Genomic DNA, 15,532 nt, shown 5'->3' with positions numbered 1-15,532 from the left:
AAAGGAGGGGTACTTTAACACTAAAAAAAGGAATAGTCTGTCTTGAGAAATAACAGTAAGCAGTCTAATACTGACACACAGACAGACAGACACACACACACACACACATACACACACACCCCACTGTCTCTTTCTCTCACTCTGTAGGAAACAGCAAAAACTTCCTAAGGGACCTGACACAGGTCTGTGGAACCGCAGCTGGCAGCCATTGGTTCTTGTCCCTTCAGGCGGTACCTCATGGAAACCACCCTTGGACAGATGCGAAGACTATTTTTAAAGTTCTCTAGAGGAGATGTTTTCATATCGTCCCTTGGAAGTGTCTATCATGATACCACTTCCATATAACTGACCTATATTTCTTAGACTACAGTGTATCAATTTCTTCTCTTTCTTTCCAGAGGAAAATATATAGAGCGGGGAAAAAAAAAGACTGGGTGACTCTTCTTTTCCAAGGAGACATTCATATATTTAAATAATTAATTCATCTCTGTTGAACTTTATTAGAATACAAGAAACATACAGCAGTTCAGATTTCCTCAATTAGTGGGGAATTATTGTAAAGACACATGGGAAAGTAAGAAAGAACAAGAAAAGGCATCGGCAGCCTCACAAGGAAGCCTCACCAAACTGCAGCCTTGCCCAAGATACCTCATAGTTCTAAAAAGCCAGCATCGGCTCTGTCAACTTAGCCATGGCTCTAGTTGCCCCCTCTGCAGCAAGAGTCCACTGCTTCCCACAATGGTGACTCCGCCATATTGATAACTAAGCTCATCACTTCTCCTGCCATACTAACTACCCTCCTTTACTCTCAGCTCTTCAAACCCCACAGCCTGGTGATTTGCTCTGTATCTTGCATTCAGATTCCTCATAAAGAGAATATCAGATTGTGTCAGCCAGTCACCATACAGTAGAGAACACTCCTATAAGGCAGAGCTTTACCGTTAGACTGACTACCACCGAGGTTGCTGGTCAGCCTGTGGAGTCCTGCGCAATCCCTATTCCAGTGAGTGTAGTGGTTGAGAGAACAACTGTGGAGTCAGACTCCCTCCTAGGGTTCAGATCATCCCCTCTCTATTTACTAGCTGTGCAACATCAGGTAAATTACTTAATCTCCAACTTCCACAGTTTCTCCATCTATAAAATGGGTGTCATAAAGAGAAGGTTACTCCTAGGTTATTATGATATGAGGATTAAATGATGTGAGTAATGTAAAGTGCTTCACTCATGGTAAGCACTCAACAAATGTTGGCTATTGGTATTGTTTTTTTCAATTTTGCTGTCAACAGTGTATTGGGATCACAAGGTATAAAGCATGGAGCCCATGCGGGTGTTCATTGCCTCAGCTTCTCTAAGAAGGGAGCTGTGGGTATAATATAACAGATAGGCCCTCTATGTTAGTTATTCTCCATTTGCCCTCCCTGCCTGCCCTGCCCCACACACAATCTCTTCCCTGTCCTTCTCTGTGCTCTGAGAGCCTGGCTTCTGGGCCGCATTGCCTGGACTCCTTTGCTATCTGGCTTCCCTTTTGATTTGGTCAATGGGTGGCACTATCCAGAGTCTGCAGCGTGGAGTGAAAAAGAGGTCAGGGTGTTTATCCCTCTCCCTGCTTCACTGCAGTCCTGGCGGTGACTACATTAGAAGGTGGCCGCTTCTGTCAAGTAGCCCCCCCAAATCCCCAAATCTCTCTCTGGCCTTCTGTATCATCCTTCCCTCGCCTTGCCCCTGCAAGCCAGGAAGGCTTCCCAGTGTTGCCAGTCCCTGGGTGGGTCATCATCCTTGTCAATTCCCTTAACCCTGCTCATGCCTCTGTAAATAGCTCCTTCATTCAGTTCTCTGCAGTGAATACTTGTGAGTGTGACATCTGAGTCCGGCTGGGGCCCTGATTGATGCGTGTTCAAAGCCTCGTATTCTCTTCTCTAGGATATTATCCTAGAGCCTTTGCTTCACTAGAATAATCTAAAATTCCTTTAACAGTTCTCCATAGGACTTTGTTTTCCAATTCTTTGTGACCCTCCTTAGAACCCCTGCCAAACTGTTAGTTTTTTGTTTTGGGAGTTTTTTTTTACTTTTTTCTTAAGTCGTGACACTTAACAATTTACCCAATATTCTGATGAAGAACTGACCAGGACGGTATCTTGTAGTCATTTCTTGCTAAGGTTCACATAAATGCAATTCAATCTTACTTTTTTTTTAAATAACAGCTTTATTGAGATATAATTCACATGCCATAAAGTTCACCCACTTAAAGTATATAATTCAGTGGGTTTTAGTACTTTTACAGGGTTATACAACCATCGCCAACATCTAATTCCAGAACGTTTTCATCATCACCCCACAAAGTAACCCCGCTAACAGTCGCTCTTCACTCCTCCTCCCCTCCAGGCCCTGGAAACCACCAATCTACTTTCTATCTCCATGGATTTACCTATTCTGAATATTTTAAACAAATAGAGTCATACGATATGTGGTCTTTTGTATCTGGCTTCTTTCACACGGCATAGTGTTTCCAAAGTTCATTCATGTCATAGCGTGTATCAGTACTTCGTTCCTTTTTATGACTGAATAATATTGTATTGTGTGAATACACGACATTTTGTTTGTCCATTCATCAACCAGTGGATGTTTGAGTTGTTTCCACCTTTTGGCTATTGTGGATAGTGCTGCTATGAACACTTGTATTCAAGTATTTCTTTGGATATCTGTTTTCAGTTCTTTCAGGAATATACCTGGAAGTGGAATTGTTGGGTCATATGGTAATTCTGTTTGACTTGTGGAGGAAACACCAAACTGTTCTCCACAGTGGCTGCACCATTTTATCAACCTCACTTTATGTCTAAATATGTTATATCTCTTCCTTTTAAATACCTCTAGTGCTAAAGATTCTAAAATTGTCTCCTTGTGGTTAAGCACTCTTAATGACTTAGCTTCTAATATGTCCATGGATGATTGAATAAACAACTCAAACATGAAGAAAAGCAAAGACTTTCTAGTATACACCCCCGTGATGAAGCCTGCACTCCTATAGTTTTCCTGTGGGTGTTGGTTTACTTCCTATTTCTACGATTATGTTCCTGGTTGAAACTTCCTCAAACATTCTGACTATAATATGGCCTTAATTAAAATGCTAAAATATGTGTTGTTGGTTCCTTTTTAAAGCTAATAACAGTAATAAAAGCAAGAAACAATTGACCCACTCAGAAATATCCAAAGAGAGAAGAAGAAAAATGTTCCTCGTGGTGTTTTATGTGCACTTAAGGGACAGATTTTTGTGGGGTAGCAAAAGAAAACTGGCAAGGATCCCAAGGAAAAGAGCCAAAATAATTTTAAGTGTGGTACCTAAGATGGAATATGGATTACTCTCCTTGTAGGAAATGTCCCTGATATCTTAATCATGGTTAAAGGGATTTTATTTGCTACCTAGTCCCCATTACCATCTCCATGGAGAGTCAGAGAACTTTCTTGACAGTGGTAAAGCATTAGAACAGGTGGTAGAATAACTTGGAGAATCTACTTCTCTGAAGATGGATTGTGAGCACCTTCAGAATACAACGGGCAATAAATTGTTCAGGTGATGAATGAATGGGAACAAAGGGATGTTACCATTGAGCTCATACCTTAATAGATACAAATGAATCTAAACAAACAAAGAAGAAAGCATTTAGTTGTACTCCTAGCCATATTTTATAATCACTTAATGGATGTGAGACGAAAGAGACTAAATTTTGCACCAGATATTAACAATGGTGCTATATGTGACACTTCTCAGGTTTGCTTCAGATTCAGAAAGCTTAGTGTAGCCTTTTGGTAGGCAGAAGAATAGCCACCACCCGCTTCAAAGATGTTCGTCCCTGGAACTTGTGAACATATTCTGTTACATGGCAAAAGATAAGTAAGGTTACAAATAGCTGACCTTGAGATGGGATGATTATCCTGGATTATCTGGGTGGGCCCAATGTCATCGCGAGATTCCTTAAAAGTGGAAGAGAGAGGCAGAAGGGAAGGTCAGAGTTAGAGGAAAATATAACTATCAAAGAAAGGCACAGCAAGATGCGACATTGCTGGCTTTGAAGATGGGGGAAGAGAGCCAGGAAGCAAAGAATGTGGGCCTCTAGAAGCTGGAAAAGTCAGGGAAATGGATTTTCCCTTAGAGTCTCTGGCCTGCTGCCACCTTGATTTTAGTTCAGTGAGACCCATTTCAGACTTCTGACCTCCTTAACTGTAAGATGATAAATCTGTCTTGTTTGAAGCCTTTAAGTTTGTGGTAATTTGTTACAACAGCAATAGGAAGCAAACCTTGACCAGTGTTCATACAGTCTGAGTTATTGCAAGGATTTTGGTTAAAACTATGGCTGGAAAGGTCTCCCACTCTTCTTCCTCCCCATGCCACTTAAATACGAACCTCTGCCCCCCCATTTCTGGGTGATAGAGAAAGAGGAGGTCAGAGTTAAACAGGCTGAGATTGAAGTGATGGCGAATATCTAAGTTGAGATGTGGGATTCTTGTTTCCCACATAGCTCAGCTGTGGGGAACTGGTATGATCTCTAAGGGCTAGAGTGTTGCCAAAGAAGAATAGATTGTTGAGAGACAACCAAAATGAGAAAAAGGGTGCTTGAGATCCTAGGATATCCCACCATTTTTCACCATTTTTTTGTAATGAAACAGACTTTGCAACTGGAGGTGTAATACCAAAGTGAATAAATTACCAGCAGAGGTTGTGTAAACTACTTCCTTGGAGAAGTATCAATGGCAACTGATAAAATTGATCAATCCAAGTACAATATTGATCAAGTGGAAGAAGAGTAAAACCACCTGCAGGGCTGCAGTACAAAAACCACAATCACTAGTTCATCTGACGTAGGATTTTGTTGTCTGATACACAGACAAGACTCCCCTGCTGAAAACTCCATGTGAGCATTTGAAATAATTTGGCCTTAAGACTTTATTCTCTGGCACTAAATAAGGTGTGATGTCTGGAAATCATTGTATATTATTTAGTTTCTTTCCCAACTCTGCTGCTTGCAAAATAATGCAAAAAAAAAAAAATCATTATTGTTAAGTTCACGATGTTGTTAAAATTCTAGAGACGGCTTATTTAATTTGACAAACTGGCTTGTTCAGGGGCTCTGATCTGCATCCATTATATGAATTTTGTCAAAGTAATTCCCTATGTCCGCCTGTGTCCGCATACATTATCAATATGTAATGATGCATTCTGCCTGGTCTTCATTTTAATTAAATTAAATTGCAGCGGTTTGAAGTCCTGGAAGTTCAGGAAATCAGCCATCTGCCTTTAGTAGCACTGCTATAAACAATTCTATTTTTCTTCAAGGTTATTGGCAACAACAATTGCATAATTATTTAGTACAGTAGTTTGGCAAGAAAGAGTGGTGTTTCAGGGAGAACTAGACTTCCTAAAGGTTCACGACGCATAGGAGTCTGTGTAAATTGTGTTAGAGGGAAACAGGAGAACATTAATAGTAATAGGTGCTAAGCTACGGTTGCTTTGTGCACACAAAACATCCCCGAGAACGATGCTTTAGTGTTCATAAATTTCCCTTCAGTAAAACCTAAGCAGGCTGGGCAGCCACCAAAATAGCATCCACTGAATATTTTAATAATAAATGGGTAGTGCTTTACAATTTGCAAGGTACTTTCACATACTTCATCTCATTTTAACCCTTCTAACTTTCCTGCCTGGCAGGCATGGCATGATTAATATGATCTTCATTTTACAGAGGGGGAAACTGAGGTTCAGAAAGAGCAAGTGACTTGCCTAAAGTCCTGTCCAGAGCTAGGATTCCCACTCGGGTCTCCCAGTCCTGAGTTCTGTATGCCTTTCACCACTGACTCTCTTCACTAAAGTAACCAACCCACCTTACCGAGTACACAATTCAACGCCCCAGTGGCTTTCTGTCAAAGAAGCTGGCAGAGATAATAATCTTTCATCATTTCTCTCCACTCATGAATTCATAATCGTTAACTGAGAGCACGGCTGTTTTATCCATTCAGCTTTATAGGCACAGCACCAAGGATATGAGTTTTTCAAGGATCTACAAAAATGTTTGCAACATGAAAAATAAATTTATTAGCACCAAAAGAACCTCAGAAAATCAACATTAATAAGTGCTTAAACAAATATCTGCAAAATGGAGCATTATGTCAGCTGCAACTCAATTTTCAGACTTACATATGAAATATGTTTAATGTTAGATATGGGTTGTGGGTTGTATCCATTTTAATATGTCTGATAAGATGTAAGATGGGACCTCCAAAAGTAAGAGTGCCTGGAGCTTACCGGGGTTTTTAAATGACCCTGAGTGATAGTCTGGTAAGCAAGCAGTGTGTGCCCACTTCGAACTGCTGGTCACACCCATTAGTAGATTATGAAATCCATTTGATGAGTCACACAGTATTTTCTTTAACGGAATAAAAGTGAACCTAATAGAATAGAATACAAATTTTCAGAATGTAAAGCTATTAAGAGAGTATTGTTTTGGAAAACTCTGTTTCAATTATATGTGTGTGTACGTGTATCTATCTCCCCATGGGTCACAATTAAATGACTTTCAGGCATAAGCATTTGACAGTCTTTGGTAAGATGATATAGTCAAGAGACAGAAGCGTTAAATGATTTACCAAACCATACGACTTATTTTCTAAATCAGCATTTAGGACTGTTCTTGCCTCCCAGTCTCCTCTACCAATCCATCTCAGAGCATTATGGAGATATCTCTTCAAGATTGGGTGACCATACAATTTATCATTCAAACTAAGATGCTCATGAGAGTAAAAGGGAATGCTGTTAATAATAACATAACTGGATACTGTTTTTGGCCAACCGAGATACACGATCCTTCTACTTCAAGACTATCTCTAGCTTCCAATCCTTCTCTCTTAAATTCAGGGCAAATAAAAGGTTATTTATTTAGCACTTCCGAATTTTGAATTTTTCCCTGAAGAGTTGTGATCTAGCATAGTGGAAAAAAGCACTTTGCTAAAAAATCACTGGGTTTGAGCTCTGCTTCTGCCATTTACTAGCCAGATGACCTTGGACTAGTCACTGCACCTCTCTGCGTCTATCATCTTATCTATCAAATGGGAGTATATATATCTTCCTCGTGAGTTTTTGTGAGTCTTCAAATTAGATAATATACACAAAATTGTATTTAACTTTTACGTGTTATGCAAATGTAAGGTGATATAATTTTAAGGAGGCTATGGATAAAAGTTCCAGAAGGTAGGTAACCCTTCAGAGTATGGCCTCTCTCACATGACAGATTATCCTGGCCTGGGTAATATCTGCTGTATCCGCACCGCTTAGCAGGTCACTTGCCTGCCACACAGAGCAGCCCAGGGAAGGTTTGCTGAGTCATTAAACAGCAGCACCTTTCTTTCAATTACAATATTGCATCCCTTTTACTCATCACATTGTTTCAAAGGATAACAAGTCCATTTTCAAGGTGAATCTATTTTCTAAAATCTCCCCAAAGAAAAATGCCTAAACACTGCTAGAGGATACTAGTCTTGTTTTGTTTTGTACTGGATCGGGGAGAAGGGGAAGGGGTTGTTCTGCATCAGTTTTTGATTCACTAGAGAGAAACTGACTCTCTAGCCATCCTGACCTTCTTTAAATCCCCCGAGACACCAAGCCTCAAAACCCTACACAGATGCTGCTGTCTCTGCCCAGACTGCTCTTCCCTAGACTTCAGGAGATAAACCCCTTCTGCATCAAGAGGCTTTTCCTTGCCTCCCCATTCCAACTTAAATTCCCTTGTTACAATCTCTCGTAATAACTCCACATTTTTCCATCATAACATTTATTACAATTTGTGTGTGTGTGTGTGTGTTATTTGTTTTGTATTTGGTTCTCTGACTTGAAGGTGAGCTCCACTGGGCAGAGGGGTGCTATCTTGTTCTATCTTGTTCATCCTCACATCCCCAGCACCTGACAATGGCAGGTCCCCATTAAATATGGCATATTTGTTGAATGACTGAACGAACAAATGAATAAGGACAGGGGCTAAGGTTGACCTGCCCAGGGAGAGGAGGGTAGTACCCAAGCACCCAAAGGCCCTCACAAATGTGGGTGTGAGCCAGTAAATAACCCTGCCTTAAGTGGCACATAGGTCATCCAGATTCCAGGTTTGCTTTTCTGCAGCTATGCTCAGACAAAGCAGCCAGAAAAAAATCTCCTAATACTAGGTTTCGGTGTACAAGACCTCTTGGCAAAAGCATTGTGTGGCTACCTCACTCCTAGATGCTTTTTACTTTTCCTACCTGTACTTTCTCTTCATCCAGCTGCCTCACTTTTAGCACTGTCATGTTTAAACCTTATTTTTGTAAACTGGTAGAGGACAGATCCTACCTAAAATATTACCAAATCAAGTCCAGTGATTCATTTAAAAGATCATAACATTATAACCAAATAGAATTTGTTTTAGGAACACTGAGATGGTTCAACATTAGGAAACCTATTGCAGTAATTCACCACCCTACTAGATTAAAAGAGGAAACTATGTGAATATCTCCATAAGTGCTGAAAGACACTTGATAAAAATTCATCACCTGATTCTGACACTCTTGGTAAGCCAGGAAAATAGATACATAAACAAAGCATTTCAGGCCACTGGGCAATGTGTCAAATTGAGAAGCCTCTGGAGTCATCCTATCATATGATAAATCACTAGAAAATAGGAAAAGGTAGAAGAAGTTCTGGGAACAGGTGCCTCTTCTCAATAGATAACATTTTATCTATATAGCCTTGGTCTCTTGCTGCCATGGCCTTCATTTGGTTCCTTAAGTCTCCTGTCTTTTGTTCTTGTTGTTTTGCATTGATCTACCATTTTAAAAGAGTGAGAAATATTTAGAGTTCTATTTAGTGATTCTTTTTCAATAAGAAGGTTTTGATTCTGTTGTTAGTTACCTTTTAAATGTCATGAAATTATTTTTAGATGTTCCTTGAGTTCATGAAGCTAACATGTAAATTTCTCACTCTGAATATCAGACTACTTTTAATTATATATTGCCTTCATAAATGCATCCATTATGAATTCTGAAGCCTTAACCTGAAACTGTTGAAAATCATCTGCTTAATCTTGTTATATTTTGCACATCAGCTTCACTGCATGGCATCTTTACCATGGCGATTTTATGTCAATCTGCTATCCCAGCCCTTATGGAGGAATGTCATAGTCACTTAATTGGGCATGAGGGGCACTGTGGCCCTCAGCCTTCTTGTAATCCCCACATCATACAAATGCTGCTCCTCTGATAAGTAGAATGAGCATTCAGTTATTTTTTCCAATGTCAAATGCCTTTGGGGGAGCAAGCTGTAGTCTTTCTTTATAAGCTGGAATGATAAAGTCTTCTTTATAAGACAGTGTAATATGTGCAAGATGACTAACAGTGAAATCAGAGGTGCAATCCTGTGACCAGAGGACAGAGTTCTCTGCAAAAGTAACAAACCTATCTTGACAACCAATGGCTCTTGGTTAAGGAACATCCCATTAATATCTCTCTGTGGAGGTGAGGGAGAGAATTCAGGAAGACAGAAATCCAGACAGAATTAAGGGTGTCACAAGGGAGGCAGTCAAGTGGTCCAGAGAAAGTATTCTGCCATATTAATTGCTCTCTTCTCAACTGCCTTCCCAATATATACACACCAGCATGGGACCACTAGACCAGCGCCTGGGCAGTATAGTCGGGACCCCCCCTTCCTCACCTATCTCAACTCACTACCAGACTAGTCTATCTTCTACAGCTCCTTTAAAATGTTGCTGAATAATTATTTTTTCCTTCCTCTTACACGATTCTTCCTAGTCGCCACTCCAGAGTGCCAGAGGCTGAATTCATGGCCTATGCTATGCTGATGATCAGATGTGATAGGCAACAGGTCACCTGGGAAATGGCAGTGGTCCACTCCGCTTTTTTAGCTGAGACTCAGCTGTCACGGCACCACGCAGAGTATAATGTCAGGGCTCAGCATTTTCAGTGCCAGCCACTGAGTAGCCCCTTTTTCCCCCATATTTAACTACATAAAAAAGAGTAGGTGTTTAGTGCATTACAGTCTACCTCCATGAGAGGAGGTCTAGCATTGGTTGCTACTGTATTTGCCAGTTCCCTGTGCATTTGGAGAGCAGCTCAACTCCGTGGGGTGAAACGTCTGCTTTCTCATAAGCCGATTGCAAGTTCCAGGATTATGTTAAAGTGGGCTGCTGTCAGAAAGAATCCTTGCCTTGTTACTCTGAGCAAGGAGCCACATACAAAAATACCCTGACACACAGCCATTCTCATTAAAGTCAGTTGGAATTTTGGACAAGTCTTAAGTATAAATTATAACTTTATTAGCTCATAGAGTTTTCTCAGGAGTTAGTAAATCTAATAAAAATTAGAGGGAACTTATTAAGTGCCTGCCTTGTTGCTATTTGCTATGGTTAGGGGAAAAAAGTAATATAATTGCGGGGTTTGCAGCCAACGCACTTTTTTGTTGTGGACTAGAGAGCAATTCAGAGAGCAGATATGAGGAGGTGAAAAGAGTATGTCTCATTACCATTGCACTGAGAACACTTTAATTGATACTTTAGATAAGCGTTTCCTGCTACAGAGTTGGGAGGATCTTTAACTGTTACTGAGAGGGAAAAATCAGGCTCCAAACCACCATCGGAGGTCACCAGGGCACACTACTTATTTGCAAAACTGCACAATCACTTTCCGGAGCAGGGATTCTGGGGGAGCTCATCAGACTTACCAGGTACACAAGGCAGATCCTGGCAATGGCAGGGAAGGAGATGATGGCTTTAAGGGAACTTGTAATCATCATCGTTGTGATTATTTATTAATCAAGACTTTTAACTGTTGGCGAGAGAAGCAGGAACTGTGTTATCCCACATACCAACATGGCCCTAAGTATGCTTTCTCATCACCTGATTATTCCAACAGGAGATATAATGCTCTCCTTGGCTTTTGGGTTCGATCCCCAACTTGAACTAATCACATGCAATCTGGAAAGAACATACTGTAGAATCATAGGGTGTTAGCACTAAAGGGGAATTATAAGAATTATCTAGTATGGAGGTCTTTGATCTGAGATCTGTATTTGGACTTCAGAAGGTCAGTGAACCCTGTGGAATTATATACAAAATTTTGTGTGTCTATGCATTTTTCTAGGAAGAAGATCCATAACTTTCATCAGATTCAAAATAAAAGGTTCCCTGACCTGAAAGGGTCTAAGAACCACCAATGCCAGTCCACCCTCCACCCCACCTCCGCACCACTTTGTTGCCAATGAGGAGATAACTTTCAGAGATGGAGAATAATTTGCCCAACAGCTAGTTTTAATGGCAAATCCAAGAGTTGAAGTCTTTTCTGACTCGAAGTCTAAAAGCAAATCTTTCCACCATACCGGAGTTGTTTTAGCAAGTACCGGGGCTATGATAAGATATCAAGGAGTTGTTGACAGCAATGATTTCTGCCACTAGTGTAACCTGAACTAGATTACCTTTGAGATCCCTTTCATCCCTGAAATTCTGTGTTTCCATCCGCCTTAATGGAGAACAGCATTGACACAGATGATGTGAAGCTAATTTCCATTTAGAAATTATTTCCGTTTTATGATTAGTCTTTCCCACTGCCTCATTGATCTCCCTTGCTAATAATGCTTGGTTAGAGCTAATACTAAAATGAGTTTGCATTCTATGAGTTTTCACCAGCTGATGGCAGGGTAGAAAGGCATCCCCATCAGGACCAACTACACGATTTGCAGGGCCCAGTGTCAAATGAAAATACAGAGCCTATTGTTAAAAAATTATTAAGGATTTCAAGACGGTGACAGTAGAGAGCATTAAACTAAGTGTGGGGCCCTTCTAAGCATGGGCGCCTGTGCAACTGCACAGGTCACACACCCTGAAGATAGCCCTGATCCTTATTAAAGCTTTGGTGGAGTGGGGGACAAAGAGAAGCCAGCCTGTGATTGAAAATTGGCCAAGGTGATCCACAAACTTAGAGTTGTATATTCATAATCATAAGGACTTTTTGGCTTATCTGTGCATGTGCTCACACACACACACATTCATATGCGCACATAAATCAATTCGACTAAAATTACCATCTTTTCTCTTCACCTAATGCCAAAAACCAAAACTAATTTGCTTTAATTTTTCATCTTATTGTGCTGGCATTGTTTAAACAAACATATTCATTCCAGTTTTCACAACCAAATGACAAAAGAAGGAATGAGTTCTCCAGGGGCATCTAAAGAGTCAGGTAGAGGCAGGTACTCGAAAGCAATGGCAGACAACCAGCTAGGGATGTTTTAAGCTGCCAGAAATGGAGAAAGCAGCTTCAGGGTATGCAGCGTAATGAGCCAGTGCTCTCAGGCTTAGGACATTATGAGGAGAGAAAGCATTTTAATTCAAGAATCAGGAATCAGGGGTTCCAACAGGTAAGCAGGTTTACCAACTGAGAAAACGGCTGGGACTTGGTATACTTGAGCTATACATATTTCAGTAGAGCAGAGGCACCCAAGCCACCACATTCCACACTTCCCATTTTAGTGGCATACCAGGGTTCTGAGTTTAATGCACAACATCTGTGCTTCATAAGAGTTGAAGCCAAATGCTGGGTGATGTCCCATTGGTTAACTATATGCAGAAACCAAAGTATAATGTGCATAAGGTGGAATTTACTCTTGCAGAGCATGCAGTACTCTAAGCAAACTCAGGCTTCTCGGCAAACTAAAGGCCAGTTAGCACAAGAGAAAATATAAATTGGGCAAATCGATTTTTATTACTCTCATGTGTAGTCAGTTGTTGTATGAGTGACCCAGTACTCCAAAGTCAGCTTCCTAAGTGCATTTTGCACTCGAGAGAGATAAGAAAGCAGCCCTCCCTGCACTTCTCCAACGAAGGTAAAGAAAGAAGTTACATCACCAGAGCTTAAGCCTTCAGAGGACTTACTCCTTCAGCTTTACAACACAGCCTCCAACCCAAAAGCCCACACTAAAGTTTAATGTCCATAAGCATATGGTACCTACCTAATGACAGCACTCATTCACCCACTCATTCATATATTTATCCAATGTGCACTGACTGCTCGCTTTTGGACGTCCAATGCTATGCTAACTGCTACGCTGTACTGTGCTAGGTGAAAGGTATTTGTAGTCAAATTTCAACCCAAATCAGAATTCAGTAGCAAGTGCAATATTCACAGAATTATCAACCAGTGTAAAAAAGGAAGGAAGTATTTTAAAATTTTCTAATGTGTTATTAACTCCTTGTTTGCAGTATCTGTGGGGTATGAATATGAAATGTGCCCTGACTTTATTCTCTGGGAGAAAAGGACAGTCATCTTACAAGGTTTTGAGATGGATGCTTCTAACCTAGGAGGTTGGTCGTTGAATAAGCATCATATTTTGAATCCTCAAAGTGGTAAGCAGCTTTTTAAATATTTATTAATACTGTTTTCTAATGCTGTATACATATGTAATACATATTCATTGCAGAAAATTTAGAAAAGTACAAGGATAAAATTACCTGTAAGTCCACCACCTCGAGATGACCACATTAGTATAGTTCTTTTCGAATATGATAATCTGATTTTGAATTTGTGCTGGTATACTGAGACCGCTTGATCACAAAGTTATATAAAACTGGGTTTTTAAGAATCATCTTCGGGGCCAGCCCCAGGGCCGAGTGGTTAAGTTTGCACGCTCTGCTTCAGCGGCCCAGGGTTTCACAGTTCAGATCCTGGGTGTGGACATGACACCACTCATCAGGCCACATTGAGGCAGTGTCACACATGCCACAACTAAAAGGACCCACAACTAAAATATACAACTATGTACTGGGGGGATTTGGGGAGAAAACGCAAGGAAAAAAAAGAATCATCTTCATTATTGCTCTATCCTAAGTGATTAACCAGTTTCTCTGACATTGTAACCAACTTTTAAAAAGTGGAAAAATAATTGCCATATATCATATAATCTAAGACACCGTAAATTATAAGTACTCCATTATTTTATGGAAAATGCTGCCAATTAAACTATGACATGCATTGATTGCAGGATATATACTTATTTCAGAGATGTTAAAATGTGTGCCTTAGAATTAATGAATCTTCAATGTGATGCAGTTTTCAAAGGGCTTTAGTGAACTCTGTCCCATTTTAAACACAACAACCCTGCAGTGAGGCATTAACCCCATTGAAAGGGTCAGTAATCTGAGGCTTCAATGGTCACGTGACTTTCCCCAATTTGCACAGTTACTGAGTGGTAGAGCCATGTGCTCTTTCTATGCACCACGGCTGTTTGTCCACATAAGTGGCAGTATAGCCAATAAGAAGCTAGGAATAGAGTAAAAGGATAGTAATGGTAAAAGAGGAGAAGAGGTAGGAGGAAGATGGGAAGAAGTGAAAATCTGGAGAAAGAATGCAGTCCCGGACTTCACTTAGTTTCAAGTCCCATAAATCCTGGATTTAGGAAAAGAGGAAAACGTGGTGAGAACCAGGACACTCTCATCTTCAATCTTTACCTTCTTTGGATCACTTTTCCTGATGACATTTTCTCCTGGTTTGCAATTTAAATGTTAAATAAATCAGGAGAAGGGGCCACAGGTAGCTCTTGAGCCCATGCATCTCTAAGATAAACTGATTTTGCTACCTGGGTTATAAATGCTTCATCCAACTGGGAAAACACTTGGGAAACCAATCATTGGTGTTTCCATCCAGCTTTCATTTGAACATCTACTGGCAAGTTTTCACAGTAGATTTCATCATATTCCTTTTCACCTAAAGATGCAGATTCTGGGCAATCTTTAGTAGGACGTGTACTTTGGGTTATTTCCCCAGGACTGGGGCTGTGAACATATTGAGGCAGCTACACTCTTCCATCCAGCCATCCTTGTGTCCTTCTTACCTTTGTGAAACAGCTGGCTAAGGTCAGGTTACCTTGTCAGGCCATGAACTGACCAAGGCTCAGAGATCAATTTTATAATCACACCTACGATCTTACTTTGTTTGCACCACAGCTGAATCAACCAAGCCAACCAGCCGCGCGGGCTGGGAAATTTTGATTGGCAAACCTAACCAGGTTTGCTTCAATCATAGAATGAGACCACCTACCATAGTCACAGTGTGGGACCCTCACGGTAAAGGAGTCCATTGGTGTGTGCCCCCATTATACCTCCTTCTCCCCTTTCAAGGAAGACTCTAAATTCCATTTCAGATTGTTTATTTTTTTAAGAGCAAAGATTCAGCCACAGATATAAAATGTCAACTTTTTTGTTGTTGTCAAAAGGAGAATCACAGTTTTAAAAATACAAAAACGAAAGGGCAGATCCCACTTATTAAATTATTAGAGTTTTTGTTTTGATTTGAAAGAGTTTGACATTTTAAGCAGCCGTTTCTTTTCCACTCACTTTTATTGGCTTGTATGGATTGTCTCTTTCAAATGCCTGTCATTGACATTAAATACAAAGTGGGAAATGACCTCAATCGAGCCAGCCCCCAGCTGTGTGCTCCCAGTCCTATATCCTCTTAC

At 40.5% G+C, this 15,532-nt stretch overlaps 1 protein-coding gene across 2 annotated transcripts in view; it reads left to right on the top strand.

Annotated features, from left to right (window-relative positions):
* Positions 1-15,532, top strand: part of TENM1 (teneurin transmembrane protein 1) — a 735,430-nt gene that overhangs the window by 601,273 nt on the left and 118,625 nt on the right. For both annotated transcript variants that reach the window (XM_070604355.1, XM_070604354.1), the window contains one exon: positions 13,281-13,424. In XM_070604355.1, the coding sequence (XP_070460456.1) occupies positions 13,281-13,424 (144 nt within the window). The remainder of the gene's footprint in view (positions 1-13,280; positions 13,425-15,532) is intronic.

The sequence above is a fragment of the Equus przewalskii genome, chromosome X (genome assembly GCF_037783145.1).
Source record: "Equus przewalskii isolate Varuska chromosome X, EquPr2, whole genome shotgun sequence".
Classification (NCBI taxonomy): domain Eukaryota; kingdom Metazoa; phylum Chordata; class Mammalia; order Perissodactyla; family Equidae; genus Equus; species Equus przewalskii.
Note: the sequence above shows the minus strand (reverse complement) of the source record. Positions and strands in the feature narration are given on the sequence as shown.